The sequence below is a fragment of the Nansenia antarctica genome (genome assembly GCF_963989245.1).
Source record: "Nansenia antarctica genome assembly, chromosome: 9".
Classification (NCBI taxonomy): Eukaryota; Metazoa; Chordata; class Actinopteri; order Argentiniformes; family Microstomatidae; genus Nansenia; species Nansenia antarctica.
Genome location: NC_137679.1, coordinates 9,190,563 through 9,207,417, shown reverse-complemented (window position 1 = coordinate 9,207,417; position 16,855 = coordinate 9,190,563). Strand labels below are relative to the sequence as shown.

Genomic DNA, 16,855 nt, shown 5'->3' with positions numbered 1-16,855 from the left:
CGTTTAGGCTCGCCGACGGCACTCGTTGGCATGCTACCCGCCTGCGTAAGGTGCAGCCTCCCCCTGGCCCAGCGCTGGGTGTGGCCTCTTCCACTGTCTTGCCAGCCGCACGGTTGGATGAAGCAGCAACCCCGGCCTACCAGGCTCAGCCCCAAGGCGTGGAGCCGCCACCAGTGGCTGTGGCTGCACCAGAGCCACGTTTGGTTCGAGCACGCAACAGGCCCGATCACTTGCGTGACTACATGACTGAGTATCACACCTAGGTTGTGTGAGGGGGGGGGGAAATGTTACGTCTGTAGTTTTACGACAGTTTGGACTTTACTACAGTGCCGTATTACGTTATGTGTGACACACGTTGTTGAATAAATGGAGTACCGGTTCCAACTTGGAGCTCTGAGTTCAGTCTCCATTATTGAACATAACAGTATCAATAATGTTATTTCAGTATGCAACACAGTCTCTCCTAATTCTATTGTGTATCTACTGTACATTTTACGGTACTTGTGGGAAAACGGTTTATGTCGGCATTTCATGGCATGGCAGCATAAAACGTCGACTTGGTACATGCTGGCATGTCTAACGCTAACCCTACCCCTAACCCTAGTTTTCCCACATGTACCGTATTCCCACATGTCAAAAAAATTTAATTAATTTATGTACCGTAACATACACTACGTACGCATTCCCAATTGCATGTCCTGATGGACGCGTGAGAGAGATTTTTGGACGATAAGTCAACAAAGATACGCTGATGTGAGAATTTAGTGTGAATGTGTTTGAAATGAAACATTTGGAGCAGTTTTCTACCAACTCAGATCAGTGCGGCTTTCAGGCTACTTTATACATGCATGTTGTATTCATAATACTCAAAATGCTTATGGTTGGCCTGGGCATTTAATTCGTTCCTAGAGCGTTTTCTTCTTCGGCTCAGTTTAATGCCAAATGTGTCGGATTTAGTGGTGAAAATGCCAACTAGATTAGGCTACGTGAGAAAATGCATTCATATTTAATTAATAACAATAACATTGATGTCATCTTTTTCTCGTGGACTACCACCGCCATCACTCAGCTCAGCACCAACATGGGAAGCCGTCCACCCTTGTCAGACCACATGTCAAGAACCTCGGTGTCATCTTTGACCCCGAGCTTAACCTTGACCGACAAGTGAGCTCCCGTCGTGAAGGCATGTTTCTACCAACTACGCATCATAGCCAAGATCAAGTCCTTCCTCACCCCCAGCGACCTGAGGAGGGTCGTCCTCATGCTAATCTCATCTAGGCTCGAAGAAGAGAGTGAAGTTCAAAATCTGCACCTTTGTTTTTAAAGCTCTCAACAGTCTCGCCCCACCCTACATCAAGGACCTCCTGGACCAGTCTACCTCCTCAAGGCCCAGGCTCAGGCTCAGGTCCGACGCCCAACTCAGCCTGAGGGTCCCACGTACCAACCTCAAGAGGAAGGGTGACCGTGCCTTTGCGGTGATAGCACCGACCCTGTGGAACGCGCTCCCTTCTGCCATCAAGTTTGCCCCCACTCTGGACTCCTTTAGAGCCAAGTTAAAAACCCACCTCTTCCTAAATGATATTCCCTAAGTCTACTCCCTATTTGTTGTGAATTGTATGCCTGAGATTTACGTTTAAGTCGTCTGTGTCTGATTGCTTTCTGTGTTCCTTGTCTTTGTCTTTATCTGTTCCTTTACCCGGGCTGCGCCCCGGGCCGATGTAAAAGTTGGATGGGGGGTGCATTATAAATAAAATTAACATTAACATTTGTTGGCTACTTTTGTTCCAGAGGACTGAGGTGAAAGACAAGTGTGGATTAACCCATCTCCTTATGCCTATAGGCTAAAGACGGGCCATTGAAACCAGAGAATTAGCTAATCAATTACTTTTCTTTTTCTATTAAAGCGCTATACAAGTGAGGTATTATTATTATTATAACCAGCTTGGTCTTTCTTTAACCAAGGAATACTATCTGATATGCTTCGCATCTTTTTTCAATGGGAAAACCTTTCTTTCTGACAGAGAAAATAACGTCTTATTTTTAAAGACAACAGGCAAGAATGAAATGGAAAACGATACAGAGCGCATAGTAGTTTGTTAAAAAAAACAACTTTATTGCCATTTTCACTATAGATTATACACTGAAACAAGAGCAACAATTTTAAGACTACTTCCATTTGAATTAAATACAAAACAATGCATCAGAATTAGCAACATTCTGCTACAATATGCACAATGTTGGAGCATTATTAAAACAATGACTCAATAAGCAGCCTTTTATTTTTTTAGTAATGCAAACTATATTTACAAAATAATTATTAATTACTTCATGCCATGCTCCTAACTTTGAGAACAGAATAAATCCTTCAAGTTTGACAGAGAACTTCATAGATGGAAAAGCTAAATAGAGCCAACAGTTTTGAAGTGACAGAGCCTAGAAGCCCAAAGTGAAGTGAAGTGATTGGACCATGGAGTCTAAAACAACCTAAAAAAAAAGGGATAGCTTAAAGGTACACATAATACAGCATTCTGCACATGGAAACTGTACACAAAAATCCTAGAATTGACACTTAAAAGCTTGAGTGGTTAGCGACCATGATTATATACAAACAGTTGTGCCACGATACTAAACAAAAAGTAGTCCACTTATATTATACAATGAGACAGTTTTTTTTATTTATTTATACATTGAGAGGGGGGGGGGGGTGGGGAGGGGGTTTGCCCTGAAAAAGAAGGCCTGGGATGGGGAAAAGGCTTGGAGTGACTAACACACTGGATAGACTAGGGGCTCTGTTTGAAACCAGATACTTTCTTGCTAGTGTGCAAGAATGTAGCAAGAACAAAAACACAAATTTCTTTGATTCGTTGACATTTCGTCAACTAACCGTAGTATGCAATTTCAAACACAGCCTTGGAGTGGAAGGGACGAGGACAGGGTCAAGGGGTTGGGGGGGGTGAGGGGGTCTGGGGAAACAATGTTAGGGTCCTGCAGGAGGTACTACTGGCGGTTACTCTTTATCCTCTCCAGCCTCTTCTTGAGGTCGTCCAGGTTGGCGGAGGGGGAGGCGGAGCGTGAGGGCGAGTTGTTGGAGTGGGACTGGGACTCCTGCTGGAGGTGCTCGCGGGACTCCTTCAGCTGGGACAGTTTGCTGTGGAGCATGTCCGTGGACGAGGCCACCGAGGGCTTGGACAGGAGGGAGGTGATGGGGGGCCGGTCCGCTGTCTCCTCCAGCTGCTGCTGCTGCTGGGGGATGTGGAGAGAAGGGTTAGAGGGAGGGAGAAACTGATGTGAAGACAGCAAAACCAAAAAAGACAGTGCTTTAGTCAACTCCTTTAGGATGCCCCCATGCCCTCACAGAACCTAGCACTAACACAGGGTTGCCACACCTTCTGAAACATCCAATTCAAGCACCTTTCAAGGACTCAAGACTATTCCCTCAAATTCAAGGACCCAACACGGCATAGTTTGAGACAGATCTAGATGATAATTTATATAATAGGAACCATCCGCTCAGACAATTAAAAAGAGAGGCTTGAATGTGTGAACACTAGATGGTCTCTTGCCTTCTCTACCGCAGCACAGCAAAACAATATATTGTGAAATGTGTAAATACAAGTTAAGCAAATACAGAGACTTATTTACTAGTTGACGAGCAATTTTTTTCAAAAACGTTTACATGTGATTACAATGGACACAAGGAACTTGATCCAAAATCATCAGTCTGTGAATATGGGCCCTGGGTCCCAGTTGACCCAAGGATGTGGACTAGGTCAGGCTAGTAGATCGTAGTACTCACCCTGGAACTGTTCTCTAGTCCCTGGCGCTGTCGGAGGATCTTCAGTCTCTCGTAGTACACAGCAGGCTTCAGGTCCTCTCCGTTACTGTTGAGACTGAGAGACACAGGGCCGGAGTCCAGACCCAGCTGGGGAATCACTGCAGAGGGAGGAGAAAGGGGAAATGCATTAGAGATACATCCGAAGGGTTCTGTTAACCAACAACTGTGCGTCATTTACCGATTTTGAGAAGTGTTGACGGAAAATCCCAACTACAATGACCCAGCAGAGAAGAGTCGGTGAAAAAACAGGCTACTGCGGTTGTAGCCCTGCCTTACTGCGTGACCCAACTGAATGAATGAATGGTCTTTATTGTCATTGATATAGTACAGGTACCATACAACGAAATTTGGGAGGGGGGGCTCCCCTGGTGCTAGGAAAAAATAATAATACAAAAAACAAGAAGGGAAAAGAGCTGGTTTACATAAATAAAGGCTATATACACTATCCACTATACAAATAAAACACTGTGCTGTACTCTATGCTATGCTATAAATATCCTAACATTTCCTATCTCTGAACCTTATGTACCCGAGGGTTGTCATATTGCACATAGTATTATTGCACATTCATTTAAAGTGTCGCAGTTTGCAGGTTTGAAATGTTCACAGTTGTGTTTCAGTATTGCACTTGATTACAATCTAGTAGCTGCCATCAAATTGTCTAGATTGTCCAGGGCCTAGAACCTAGGTCTTTGCTGTGTTCAGGGCCTGAATGGCCCTGGGGTAGAAGCTGAGCTTCAGTCTATTTGTCCTTGCGGACATGGTCCTGAACCGCCTGCCCGAGGGCAGCCGAACAAAGTGTTCGTTCCCAGGGTGGGATGGGTCTCTGGAGATCTTGGAGGCCTTCCTGAGGCAGCGTGTGTTGTACAGCTCTTCCAGAGAGGGGAGGGGGGGCGCCGATGATCTTCTGGGCCGATCTCACGACTCTCTGTAGCGCTTTCCTCTCTGCGGCTGTGCAGCTGGAGAACCACACGCAGATGCAGTAGGTGAGGATGCTCTCCACTGTGCAGCGGTAGAAGGTCACAAGCAGCTCCTGTTTGAGGTGGTATTTCCTGAGGACTCTCAGGAAGTAGAGCCGCTGTTGTGCCTTCTTGATGATGGCTGCTGTGTTGGTCTTCCAGGACAGGTCATCCTGTATGTGCACCCCCAGGAATCGGAGGGTTGAGACTCTCTCCACGATCGACGAGCAGGGGCTGGACCTCAGATTTTTTCCTCCTGAAGTCCACGATGATTTCCTGGGTCTTTGACTGGTTCAGCAGCAGGTTGTTAACCTTGCACAGCTTGCCCAGCTGCTCCACCTCATCCCTGTACGCCGCCTCGTCCCCCCCCCCCGAGATGCAGCCCACCACGGTGGTGTCGTCTGCAAACTTTACGATGGAGTTGCTGGGGTGGACGGGGGTGAAGTCGTAGGTGTAGAGGTTGTAGAGGATGGGGCTTAGCACGCAGCCCTGGGGGGACCCAGTGCTGAGTCTGAGGGCTGTGGAGGTGTGGGAGCCCACCCGCACCCTCTGGGGGCGGTCAGACAGGAAGTCCTTGATCCATGCACAGATGGAGTGTGATAGTCCCAGGTCTAGTAGTTTGGTCACTAGCCTGTCTGGAAGGATGGTGTTGAAGGCAGAGCTGAAGTCCACAAAGAGCAGTCTCGCGTAGCTGTTCCCCCTCTTGGGAGCACTTTTCCTCATGGGAGTGTAGGCTGGGATCAGGAGGATGGACACGTGGTCAGACATGCCTAGATGAGCTAGCGGTCTAGCCTTGTGGTGCTGTCATGACGATTGACACGTCCATAACCCAGTCATCTCTGGCCCACATTATCAGGCTGGTATGTTTTCTTCACTGTTGCATTCTAACCGGTGTCGCAGTGATGCCAATTTATTGATTGAAACTCAAATTGTCACGCCCCCGGTTTTGTGAATGAGACGCAGTACCGACCTCTAATCATGTAACGCGATTGATCCGTCACGGTCACTTCTGGGGAGACGTCGTGGGTAGAGTATATTTTTGTTCAACCTCGTCCCGATTCCAAACTGCAGTCACTACCCATCTTCCGTCGGAGTTCCACCTTAACTGCTCCTCCTGAGACATCTACTACCCCCAGCACTGTGTCTCCTGAGACACCCGCTTTTCCCCTTTCCTGTGTCTCCCAAGACCTCTACTGCCCCCCCCCTCTACTGTTTCTCTGTTTCTCCAGTGTCTATACAAAAAAAAAAACGGTATTTTCTTTTCCCTTTTGTTCCTTCTATCAGGGAGACTGCCAATGGCCCCTGGCCGGAGCTAGATTACTCTTCCTGCTACGACTGGTGGATTGATGATTAATTTGCTTAGTCAAATGTATTGATTGTAAGTCGCTTTGGAATAAGGTGTCTGCTAAATGCCTAAAATGTAGATGTAAATGTTAGTGTGTAAATGTGTGTTAAAGAGTTTCTGATTTATCTGACCGGACTGTACATTTAACAACAATCACGGTACATACTGGTTCAGATTCAACAGTAATTCATAGAGTGAATTCAGTATCGACACAATAAAGACACTATTAGGATGTGACAGTGACTTTGGGAGTGATACTCAGTACTGCGAGGTTAGTTACCTGTGCTGGAGGGCTGGATCCTGCCTTTGCCCTCTCTCTCAGACTCGATCATGCGCAGACCTCTCTCCACGTAGCTCTGGAAGAACTGAGATGTGTTCCTCAGGAAAGGCTCCAGGTCGGCGTCAGAGTAGTTCTGCTTGTACTCGTACAACTCCGTTAGGCCCTGAGGATGGACACACACAGACACACACGGACACACACACGGACACACAGAGACACACACGGACACACAGAGACACACAGAGACACACAGAGACACACACGGACACACACGGACACACACACGGACACACACGGACACACACTGAATAAACCACCTTACAACAAAGCTAGATATTATAATTTAATTGAAATAAACATATGCATACATGTGTCTACACTGCGTTGTGTAGAAAATTCAATAAATCAAACTAAGAAAAAAAAGAAAGGCAAAATACCTCCTTTGTGTTTTCCTTGGACCCGATCTTCTTGAAAATCTCTGAGAGGATGTCGCTCACTTTCGCTTTGGACATCCGGTCGTCCTAGTGGCAGCAGAGGGAGGGACGTTCAGTCGTGGTACTACATGAACACTGACCGTGGCCTAACCACGTTTGATACAATGGACCTATTGCTAAGCCACGCCCCAAAATAGAAATTGTCCAATCATATCACAGCAAAAGTCACTACAGGCAGAAAACTCGGACAAACAACTCGCTAATATCTGATGGGGAAAAGCTTCTAGACTAAATATTCTTGTCATCTTTAAAAAAACATGTCTATTACTTGCTGTGGTAAATCAGAAGTCAGAAAATTGCCAACTTCCGCCATTGTAAGTCATTGAATGTCATTCAGTCACGGTCGGTCAGTCAGTCACTGAAGCGTTGTTTGTTTGTCCTGAGTTTTCGAAGGAGGCGTGGCTTAGCGATAGGTCAATTCCTCTTTCCATTCGATGCATTACAATGAGCCCGTTTTCCGATTCCTACCTCCACCAGCCACCCCCCCTCCCCGCCCCAGATGTGTTTATATGATTTGGGTGTTTTTCAACTGAACGTACCGTCCCCTTCTCTGTCCCCCGGTCAGACTTGCTGCCGTACAGGTTCCCAGAGTGTTTGACCACCCGTCTCAGATGGGCCTCCAGCTCTGACTCGTTCCTGTTCTCGATCATAGACATGTGGTCCAGGATCTGGAGACAAGACAAGGGGTCAACAGGGGTCAAACAGAGTTCAAACGGCCAAGCCTCATCAAGGACAATTCAGTACGAATGCACAGCTTTATACAGTAACAACCATCCTAGTATTTGCCAATCAAACAATAGCCACACTCAAACTAGTGCCATGGGGGGGCTACCTGGGAAAAGTCAACGTATTGTCGAACTTGTTTTGTGATATAAAAACTGAGCTCTTGTGTTCATCAAACACCCATTTGTCCCATCAAATTCATTGTTGATCACTGTGAGTAAAGAAAAATGTATATCTTTGCACTAAAATTTCAGGTGCCTCCTTTCATGACTTTTCCTAGATATGTGCGTTCTACCACCCAGTACCCTTACATTTTCAAAATCACATCAGGATAAGCTAGTATAAAGCTATTTTTCAGTTTTTCTGTGTAGGAAGCAGGCTAACTTACAAGCGGCCAACTAGTGGTCGTTGTGTGTAAGTAGCAGCTTGAGCATTGTAAAGAGGGGCCCGAGGCGGCTCTTATAGTAGGTAAAAAAGGCACGGCTGTTCTAGTGTTAAGGTCATCTGTCACTAAAAAGCACAATATTATATAACTGAAAGCTGTTGGTTGTTGTTATTACGTTGGCGCCAGTGAGCTTGCACAGCGTGTGCAGCAGGGTCTTGAGGGTCCTGTGGGGCACGTCGCTCTTCAGCTGCTTGAGCTTCTCCTTGGGGAAGACCTTCATGAAGTTGTGCACGTCCAGCAGGATGCGGTCCAGGTTGATGCTGTCGATGGTCTCGGGGAGGAACCGGATCATACGCCACAGGCACTAAAGAATACACACATACACAGTGAGGAATAATGAATGAATGAATGGACTTTATTGTCATTGCTACAGTACAGGTACCAAACAACGAAATTTAGGAGGGGTGGCTCCCCTGGTGTTAGGAAAGGGGAAAAAAAAAAACTTTTAGAAAAAAAAAAAAAAATCACAAGGGAAGGAGCTGGTTTACATAAATAAAGGCTATGTACACAATCCACTGTACTATACTGTACAGATAGTCAACTAGGGTTGTCATATTGCACAATAAGCTCAGAGAATGAGGTATGTGCAAAGACTACATTACACAGCACAAAGACGGACGGACAGACGGACAGACAGACAGAACAGACAGACAGACAGACAGACGGACAGACAGACAGACAGACGGACAATGATGTCTGACTTACCTTCATGACCAGCTCAGAGAACATGGGAGACCCGTGGGAGGTGGTGACGAGGCTGTCCTGCAGCAACACCAGAAGAGCACTGGAGAGACGAGGGGGTGGGGGGGGGATATGGACCAGTCAGCAGGCATACAACACACTCCATCAATATACTGTACATTAATATATGAACACGACATACAGTGGAAGTAGCTGCTTTGACAAGGTGCACTCTAACCAGTACTTGGATGATCATCGACCAAGTAGATTATTTTGCTATTTATATTCTATTGCAGTTGCCCACCAGCACAACCCTTAACTAGTCTCCATACCCTTAACTAGTCTTCACACCCTTAACTAGTCTTCATACCCTTAACTAGTCTTCATACCCTTAACTAGTCTTCACACCCTTAACTAGTCTTCATACCCTTAACTAGTCTTCATACCCTTAACTAGTCTTCATACCCTTAACTAGTCTTCATACCCTTAACTAGTCTTCATACCCTTAACTAGTCTTCATACCCATAACTAGTCGCCATACCCTTAACTAGTCTTCATACCCTTAACTAGTCTTCATACCCATAACTAGTCTTCATACCCTTAACTAGTCTTCACACCCTTAACTAGTCTTCATACCCTTAACTAGTCTTCATACCCATAACTAGTCGCCATACCCTTAACTAGTCTTCATACCCATAACTAGTCTTCATACCCTTAACTAGTCTTCATACCCTTAACTAGTCTTCATACCCTTAACTAGTCTTCATACCCTTAACTAGTCTTCGTACCCATAACTAGTCGTCATACCCTTAACTAGTCTTCATACCCTTAACTAGTCTTCACACCCTTAACTAGACTTCAAACCCTTAACTAGTAGTCAACCCATGCAGTCCTTAAATAGCCATGATATATAGCTGGGGTCTAACCACCAGCACAACCTCAAGTATTACACAAGTGTTGCACGTGACATAGAGAGTCAGACCTGAGGATGTTGGTCTGGTCGGACCTCTCCAGCACCCGGACCACCAGCAGGTTGACTGAGCGGATCAGCTGCTGGCCGTCCTCGATGTCCTCCACCCGGGCGTCCAGCATCAGGGTGATGAGGCCGTGCATCAGGTCCTTCAGCACCCCCATGGACGCCTCCCGCGCCAGACTCTCCATGGAGAACAGCTAGGAGGGAGAAGACAGATAGCACTTGCTAAACAATGTTCATGATCAATGAAACTACAACCCCCTCCCCCCCGGGGAAATGTGCACGATGATTCGCGATACGCGAGCGGATCTCGAGTTATGATTTAACCATAAATAAATGGTGGGGGTAAAATAATAATAATTTTTAAAAAGTGTTCTAGTTCTCTGTTCGAACACCAAATGGGGGATAAAGTAAAGAAAAAAAACGGTGTTTATTTACTTATTTTGAAGTCAATTGTATAACTTGTATTTGACATGTTGTATATTCTTATACCTGACTTTTATGCTCCTTATTCTCCAATAAAAAAACATATTAAAAAAATATGCTCACAGATAGCATGTTGCCTATGATGCAGCTGTAGAGTTTGAAGATGTCCCTCTTGTCCAGCCGGTCGTCGGCCATGTGTGTGTTGTAGATGAGGCGCAGCTGCATGAAGGTGGCGATGAGGAACTGGTCGATGTGACCCGACATGGCCTCCGCCTTATCCTCCTGCCTCAGCACCTCGTCAATCTGAAGGGGGGGGGGGGGAGGAGGTGAGCATGGGAAACAGAGTATGTTTACAGAGGTGAAAGAACTACGAACAGAGGTTGAAAGAACTACAAACAGAGGTTGAAAGAACTACAAACAGAGGTTGAAAGAACTACAAACACCTCCTGCCTCAGCACCTCATCAATCTGAAGGGAGGAGGGAGAAGGGGGTGAGCATGGGAAACAGAGTACGTCTACAGAGGTGAAAGAACTACAAACAGAGATGAAAGACCTACAGAGGTTGAAAGAACTACAAACAGAGGTGGAAAGAACTACAAAACAGCGGCAACAGTGTAGTTATCGTTCAAGTCAACACATGGATACGACTTGGGAAAAAATGCTCATATATTTTCTGTTGAGAAATGTACGTATATCGATCTGATGAATCTGTATTATGCAACGGCTGTCACTTGGAGGTGGAATAAAAGCCTGATTATCGCACGGCGCAGTGCTCTACCTGTGCCAGGGCCTGGATGCTGGTGTTGATGTCCCCGCTGGCCACCTGGGAGATGACAAAGTTGATGGTGGAGGCGGTGCTGTTGTGGAGGTCGTCATAGTGGGGCGACACGGAGCGGATCCTGTGGACAGGAGCAGACAGACACACTCCTTAGAGGACAACCGGACACGCACCACCACCTGGCGTACTACCACACAACTGTAGGTGTTTCTCTCTCACACACACTTCCCCACAAGAATAGCAGCACACACACACTTCCCCACAAGAATAGCAGCACACACACACACACACACACACACACTTCCCCACAAGAATAGCAGCACACACACACACACACACACACAGTAATGCCAAAACAAATTCCTATATGTGTCAAGCATAATGGCAATAAACGTTATCTGAATCTGAAAACGTTATCTGAACAGTACCCCACAATAATAGCAGCACACACACACTTCCCCACAAGAATAGCAACACACACACATCTCCCCACAATAATAGCAACACACACACACACACACACATTTCCCCACAAGAATAGCAACACACACACACACACACACACACACACACACACACACACACACACACATCTCCCCACAAGAATAGCAACACACTCACTTGGGCTCTGGGATCATGATGGGCTCCAGCAGCTCGTCCAGTTTGTGCTGCACCAGGTCGGGCAGCTCCATCACCCTCGTGTGGTCGTTCTCGATCATGTCCAGGTCCAGCTGAAACTCCTTGGGGATGGAGGGATGCGACTGCTCTGCGTGGGCGTTTTGGGCTCTGGCTTGGCTGGTGGTGGGAGGGGAGGGGGGGGGCAGGAGAATACACTTAGAACATGATCAACACAGACAGGAAGAGCAACATGAACAACACAGACAGGAAGAGCAACATGAATATCACATCAATCGTCTTGTATATGTCTTCTATCTCTTCTCTGTCTTCTCTTCAATCTATATCCAGCTGAGGCAGACAGCAGTACATCCATCTACGTTACACATCAACACGCATTAATGAGGGGGGGGAGGGGGGGGGAGTAGACAACAAACTATTTTTTGTTTAGTTTAGAGCAGTGGTTCTCAAACTGTGGTAAGCAAGCGCCAAGGGGGCAAGAGGAGCAGAGAGGAAAATCGGAAAATATCAGACTGAATTAAAATGAATCAGAACATGACTGACATCTAGGAAAATGCAGTGAACTGGTTATTTACCTTTAGTAGGCTCCCAGTGTTTTACAAAGTCCGATTGGTTGAACTCACGGTTCAGTCACAGAACATCAAAAAACGCAACGCCGAAAGATTTTCGAGCTCTGACCCAAATGTAAAAAAAACGGGGAGCCAGAATCAGCCAGAACGTTTGAGAACCACTGGTTTTAGAGTACTGGTGAGTACTACTAGAGTACTGGTGAGTGTTTAGGAGATTCTAATCCTCACTACGAGTGCTTCAGAGGGAGGACACACAGGGGGGGGGGAAACGGCAGTACTCACATCCTATACGTGCGATACATAATTCTGTTTCCAGGGAGAGCAGCGATAAGAGAGGAATTATAAAGGAGAGAGGAGCAGGATTAAGAGACACCACATGCAATGAGAGAGGTTAGGACAGGAGGAAGAGAAGAAGAAGAAGAAGAAGAAGAAGAAGAAGAAGAATACTTGGATTGACATTGGAGGATTGAATACCATTTTCCTACTAGTTTTGCTGTGCTGTGCTGGCTCAGGTATCTAATTTCACATTGTCCTTTTCCAGCATAGCTCCAGTACCTATGCCGGATGATTAACCAGGCCAATGCGGTGCAGCTCAGCTCGGCACAGCTCAGCTCAGTAGTGTGAAAAGGGTAAGAGAGAGATTTTCAAGGAAGGGTTGCAGGAAAGTAGAAATGGACTAAATCTATTTGCCATGAATGTTAACATGCTGGCAAATTCTTGTATTGATGATGGCTAGTCAGAATGAAGAAGAAGAAATTCCACGGAACAGTTTTCTAGACACAGATTTAGCCTATGGCTTAAAAATAAATGAAAAGGGGAGAATTTCCATTGATGACGCTTTTAAGCAGTACATGGCCATATCTGTGTCCAGAGAACTGGCTCCCACAGGTCGATCAGTAGAAAGAAAGGCATGCTGTGGTTGTTATAAAGGTAGCATTTTGGATCTTCTTAGGGTTATGAAACAATAGGCATGCTTTGATGGTGAAAAGGGAGTCCTTGGGGATCTGCCTATGAATACTGAATGACAGACACGATTTGGTAGTTAGGACAGGTTGGTAGTAACTGGGTTTTGGGTTAGTACTTAGGACCCGACCGATCCCTAGCAGTGGAAAGACGAGGCATGCTTTCATTGTTGATGCTTTGGTTAGTTGGAAAGGTAGGGAGTAACTGGGTTCTGGGTTTGGACGGTACGTGTGGACCTGACCGTGACTCCTCCCTCCCCAGCAGGGGCCACATACTTGAGCTTGTTGGGCACCTCCTCCTGTGGGGCGGCGGCCGGCTTGCGCATGAACGTGGCGTTGTTGGTGGGGTGTTCCCTCTGGGGTCGCTCCGCCGCCTGCTTGGCCGGCGGCGCCACGGTCTTCTTAGCCGCGCGTTTGACCCTCTCCTCCAGCATGCTCATCTCCTTCTCTGACAGCTGTGGATGACACAGTGTTGTTACAGAGCTCCAGATCATTGAAGAGAGTACGCAAGACTGTGGCTGGCCCCTCACATCCAGCTCACGGCTTGTTTGAATTCCTCCCTTCTGGACAGCGGTACAGGGCCACCAGGTCAAAAACAACACTTGTATTGAACAGTTTCTTCCCCAAAGCCATAGCCCTCCTCAATAACGCCCGATCATTGCACCTTGCACTTTACATGTTTTTGCACTAAATTGTACAGTATATTTATTCACTCATATTGGTACTATATATATTGTCTTGAGTATTGTTGTGTTGTTGTCTTGTTGTGGTATGTACTGTAGCTTGTTCAGCATGGAGAATACCAAGTCATGTTCCTAGTGCACTGCACATGGCGAATAAAGTTGAATTGAATTGTATCGGTAGTCTTTTTTCTTAAATTCTACCCAAGTTCCTTTTTTCTTTTTATTTCTTTTTTTCTTCCCCCCCCCCCCCCCCAATCTTTTCTTTTGCATGAAAACATTCTCAATGAATTTTTCACTTCAAACAGTCACAAACTGTTAGCGTCTTACGTTGCCAATCATTTTGTAGACTTGCTCTCCGCAGACGTTGTAGACGGGTTGAGAGCGGCGTTGCGGACCGACGTGTCCCTGTCGCCGATGTGAACGGCGATCTCTTTCAGGGACTTGGCAGGTGTTGGCTGACACACGTTCATCCCGTAGTTCTCAATCAGACAGCCCAGCTCCTCAAGGCATTCTGGGGGAAAAATAAAAAAGACAAGACTTGGTGAAATCTAAGTAAGGTAATAAGGGTTTTTAACAAATAAGGACAGCAATGGAGGTCATATTCTACGTATTAGAAACAGAACCTACATCATCTGAATCAGAAACCAGGTTTTCCACAGCAGAGGTTAGGCTGTGTGCCAGTGCGCGCCAAGGCAAATTACTTTTCTACAGTTAATCCCAGACTTCAATAGGGCTTACCTATTCGGTGCTTAAATTTTTTTTTGTTGGGCTTTTAGCTTCCTCTTTCCCCTTGGTCATGATGATGAGGCCAAACGAGGCTAGGGGTTTATAGCGAGGGCGGGATATTCTCATCATCCAAGTGCTTTAGTTGGCTAGTGAACTTGGTGGGTGGCAAGCTGCAGCATAATCCAAGTTATCTTGCTGCGACTACAAAATCAAACAGCACCGGCCAGCACTGACCCGCCAGTAAGCCTTGGCACACACTGGCGACGCTGTCAGAATGCGGCTATCGAGCCCTCGAGTCCTTGAAGGGGGCTCAATAGCTGCTTGCTGTCGCAGCCCCTGACCTCTGGAACAGCATCCCCATGTCCATCAAATTTGCTCCTTCCATCGAGTCCTTTAAATCTCAAAACTCACGTACTCCCTGACTAACTCTGACTCTAGCCTTGTTTGTTTTGACGTGTTGTTCTGTTCCTCCTGTTGGTTGTTTATTTACACTTTAGGTGTACTTTTACTGTAAAGCACTTTGGTTGACAAGTGTCATGTTTAAATGTGCTATATAAATACATTTGATTGATTGATTGATTGAAGACTCCACAAGCCCCTCTCTTACCAGCTCTCTGTTTGGAGTTCTTAGACTTGGTCCCGTCCATGATGAAGGGGAAGACCTTGCTAGCAGGGTAGACCTTACACAGCATGGTCAGGATGGCTCGCACGTCTTTGCGAACCACGTCCTTTGACTCCCCCACCTGACGATGGGGGGAAAAGAAAATACTTTTAGAATAGCTGCAGGCTTCAGACTGAATCTCCAGAGAAGGTTTCCATACTCGCCTTGAATCAACCCTGTGGCCCCCCTCCCCCTCCCCCCTTCCCATAGGTACTTGTATAGATCTGAGAAGATTGGAAAGGTGTAAGCAATAGTGGTCAAAGTGGTGCCAAATGTCAGATCTGAATTAGGTAAAACTGCATTCTGTTACAATGCTCCTTCAACTTGGAATGTACTTCAGAAAAAGTTGAAACGTAACATGTTCATTCCAATCTCTGACTTTAAACTGTTAGAGACTTTGAATCATATGCAAATGTGCTTAGGGTTATCTTTTATAGCCTGTGTCTGCTCACTGTTTCTGTTGCTTGTTTGTTGTTATTTTATGTTTTTATACTGTATGTATACTGTCTTTTTTAATTAAGTGCTGCTTTTCTTGGCCAGGGCTCATTTGAAAAAGAGGCTACTGTTTCAATATGACTACCTTGGTTAAATAAAGGATTAATAATAATAATAATAATAATCTTGCCTTCGGATAGTGTAGGTGGAAATGACACCCCGTTGTTCATTTCTTTCATATCCTCTCAGACCTCCACCAAGTGCATGGGGGAGAAGTGGTAGAGGCTAAGGTTGATTTGAGGGGGGTGGATGGAGAATTTTGGCAGTTGGCCCAGCATGACATAGTCGGCAGAGGGGGGACTGACCTTGAGTATGAGGTAGGGGACGAAGGAGGAGGCCTCGTACTCGTTGAGGTGGTAGTTCTCCCTGCTCAGCATGGTGAACAGCAGCTTCAGGTACTCCAGGACCTTCATCAGGACGGTGGTGTTGGTGTCAAAGAAGCGCAGCGTGAACCACTTGAGGAGCAGGTCCAGACAGCTGATGGTGGCGTCGCTCTCCTCCTCCATACGCTGGGAGGAGGGGAACACAACATTAGTACTCATTATTACTATGACACCTTCTGAAACATCAAATTCAAGCAGGGGTTGTATCTGGACAGGGCTATAGGCAGGGGCTAGGGGGAGTTTCATGACAGGGCGGTTTCTGGACAGGGCCTAAGGGTGTCTAGGGTCTGGAAGGTATTTCAGGACAGAGCCAAACAGAAGCCCAGGGTTCCCACACCTTCTGAAACATCCAATTCAAGCACCTTTCAAGGACTTTCAAGACTCAATTCCCTCAAATTCAAGGACCCAACACGGCATAGTTTGAGACAGACCTAGATGAGAATTTATATGATAGGAACTATCCGCTCACAGACAACAATTAAAAAGAGAGGCTTGAATGTGTGAACACTAGATGGTCTCTTGCCTTCTCTACCACAGCACAGCAAAACAATATATTGTGAAATATGTGTAAAGTTAAGCAATACAGAGACTTATTTACTAGTTGACGAGCTAAGTAAAACATTTTTGAATATATATATTTTTTGGGGGGGGGGAGAGAGAGAGGGGAATTCAAGCACTTTCAATGACCCATGTCTATATAAAAACTTTTAAGACCTTGATTTTTCTCTCTCAAATTCACAAACTTTCAAGGACCCAAGGGAACCCTGATTAGTACACTCATTATTACTAGGAGTCAAAGAGT

General features: G+C 46.1%; 1 protein-coding gene across 1 annotated transcript in view; it reads right to left on the bottom strand.

Annotated features, from left to right (window-relative positions):
- Positions 1–2,089: 2,089 nt before the first annotated feature.
- ckap5 (cytoskeleton associated protein 5) overlaps positions 2,090–16,855 on the bottom strand; it is a gene marked incomplete at its 5' end in the record, with an annotated part of 35,727 nt that continues 20,961 nt past the window's right edge. The window contains 16 exon segments of the mRNA XM_080539938.1: positions 2,090–3,243; positions 3,797–3,933; positions 6,420–6,582; positions 6,857–6,940; positions 7,444–7,581; positions 8,197–8,385; positions 8,787–8,865; positions 9,745–9,932; positions 10,285–10,464; positions 10,939–11,059; positions 11,560–11,733; positions 13,382–13,560; positions 14,116–14,162; positions 14,165–14,299; positions 15,122–15,257; positions 15,976–16,179. Of these exon segments, the coding sequence (XP_080396064.1) occupies positions 2,998–3,243; positions 3,797–3,933; positions 6,420–6,582; positions 6,857–6,940; positions 7,444–7,581; positions 8,197–8,385; positions 8,787–8,865; positions 9,745–9,932; positions 10,285–10,464; positions 10,939–11,059; positions 11,560–11,733; positions 13,382–13,560; positions 14,116–14,162; positions 14,165–14,299; positions 15,122–15,257; positions 15,976–16,179 (2,400 nt within the window). The 3' untranslated portion in view covers positions 2,090–2,997.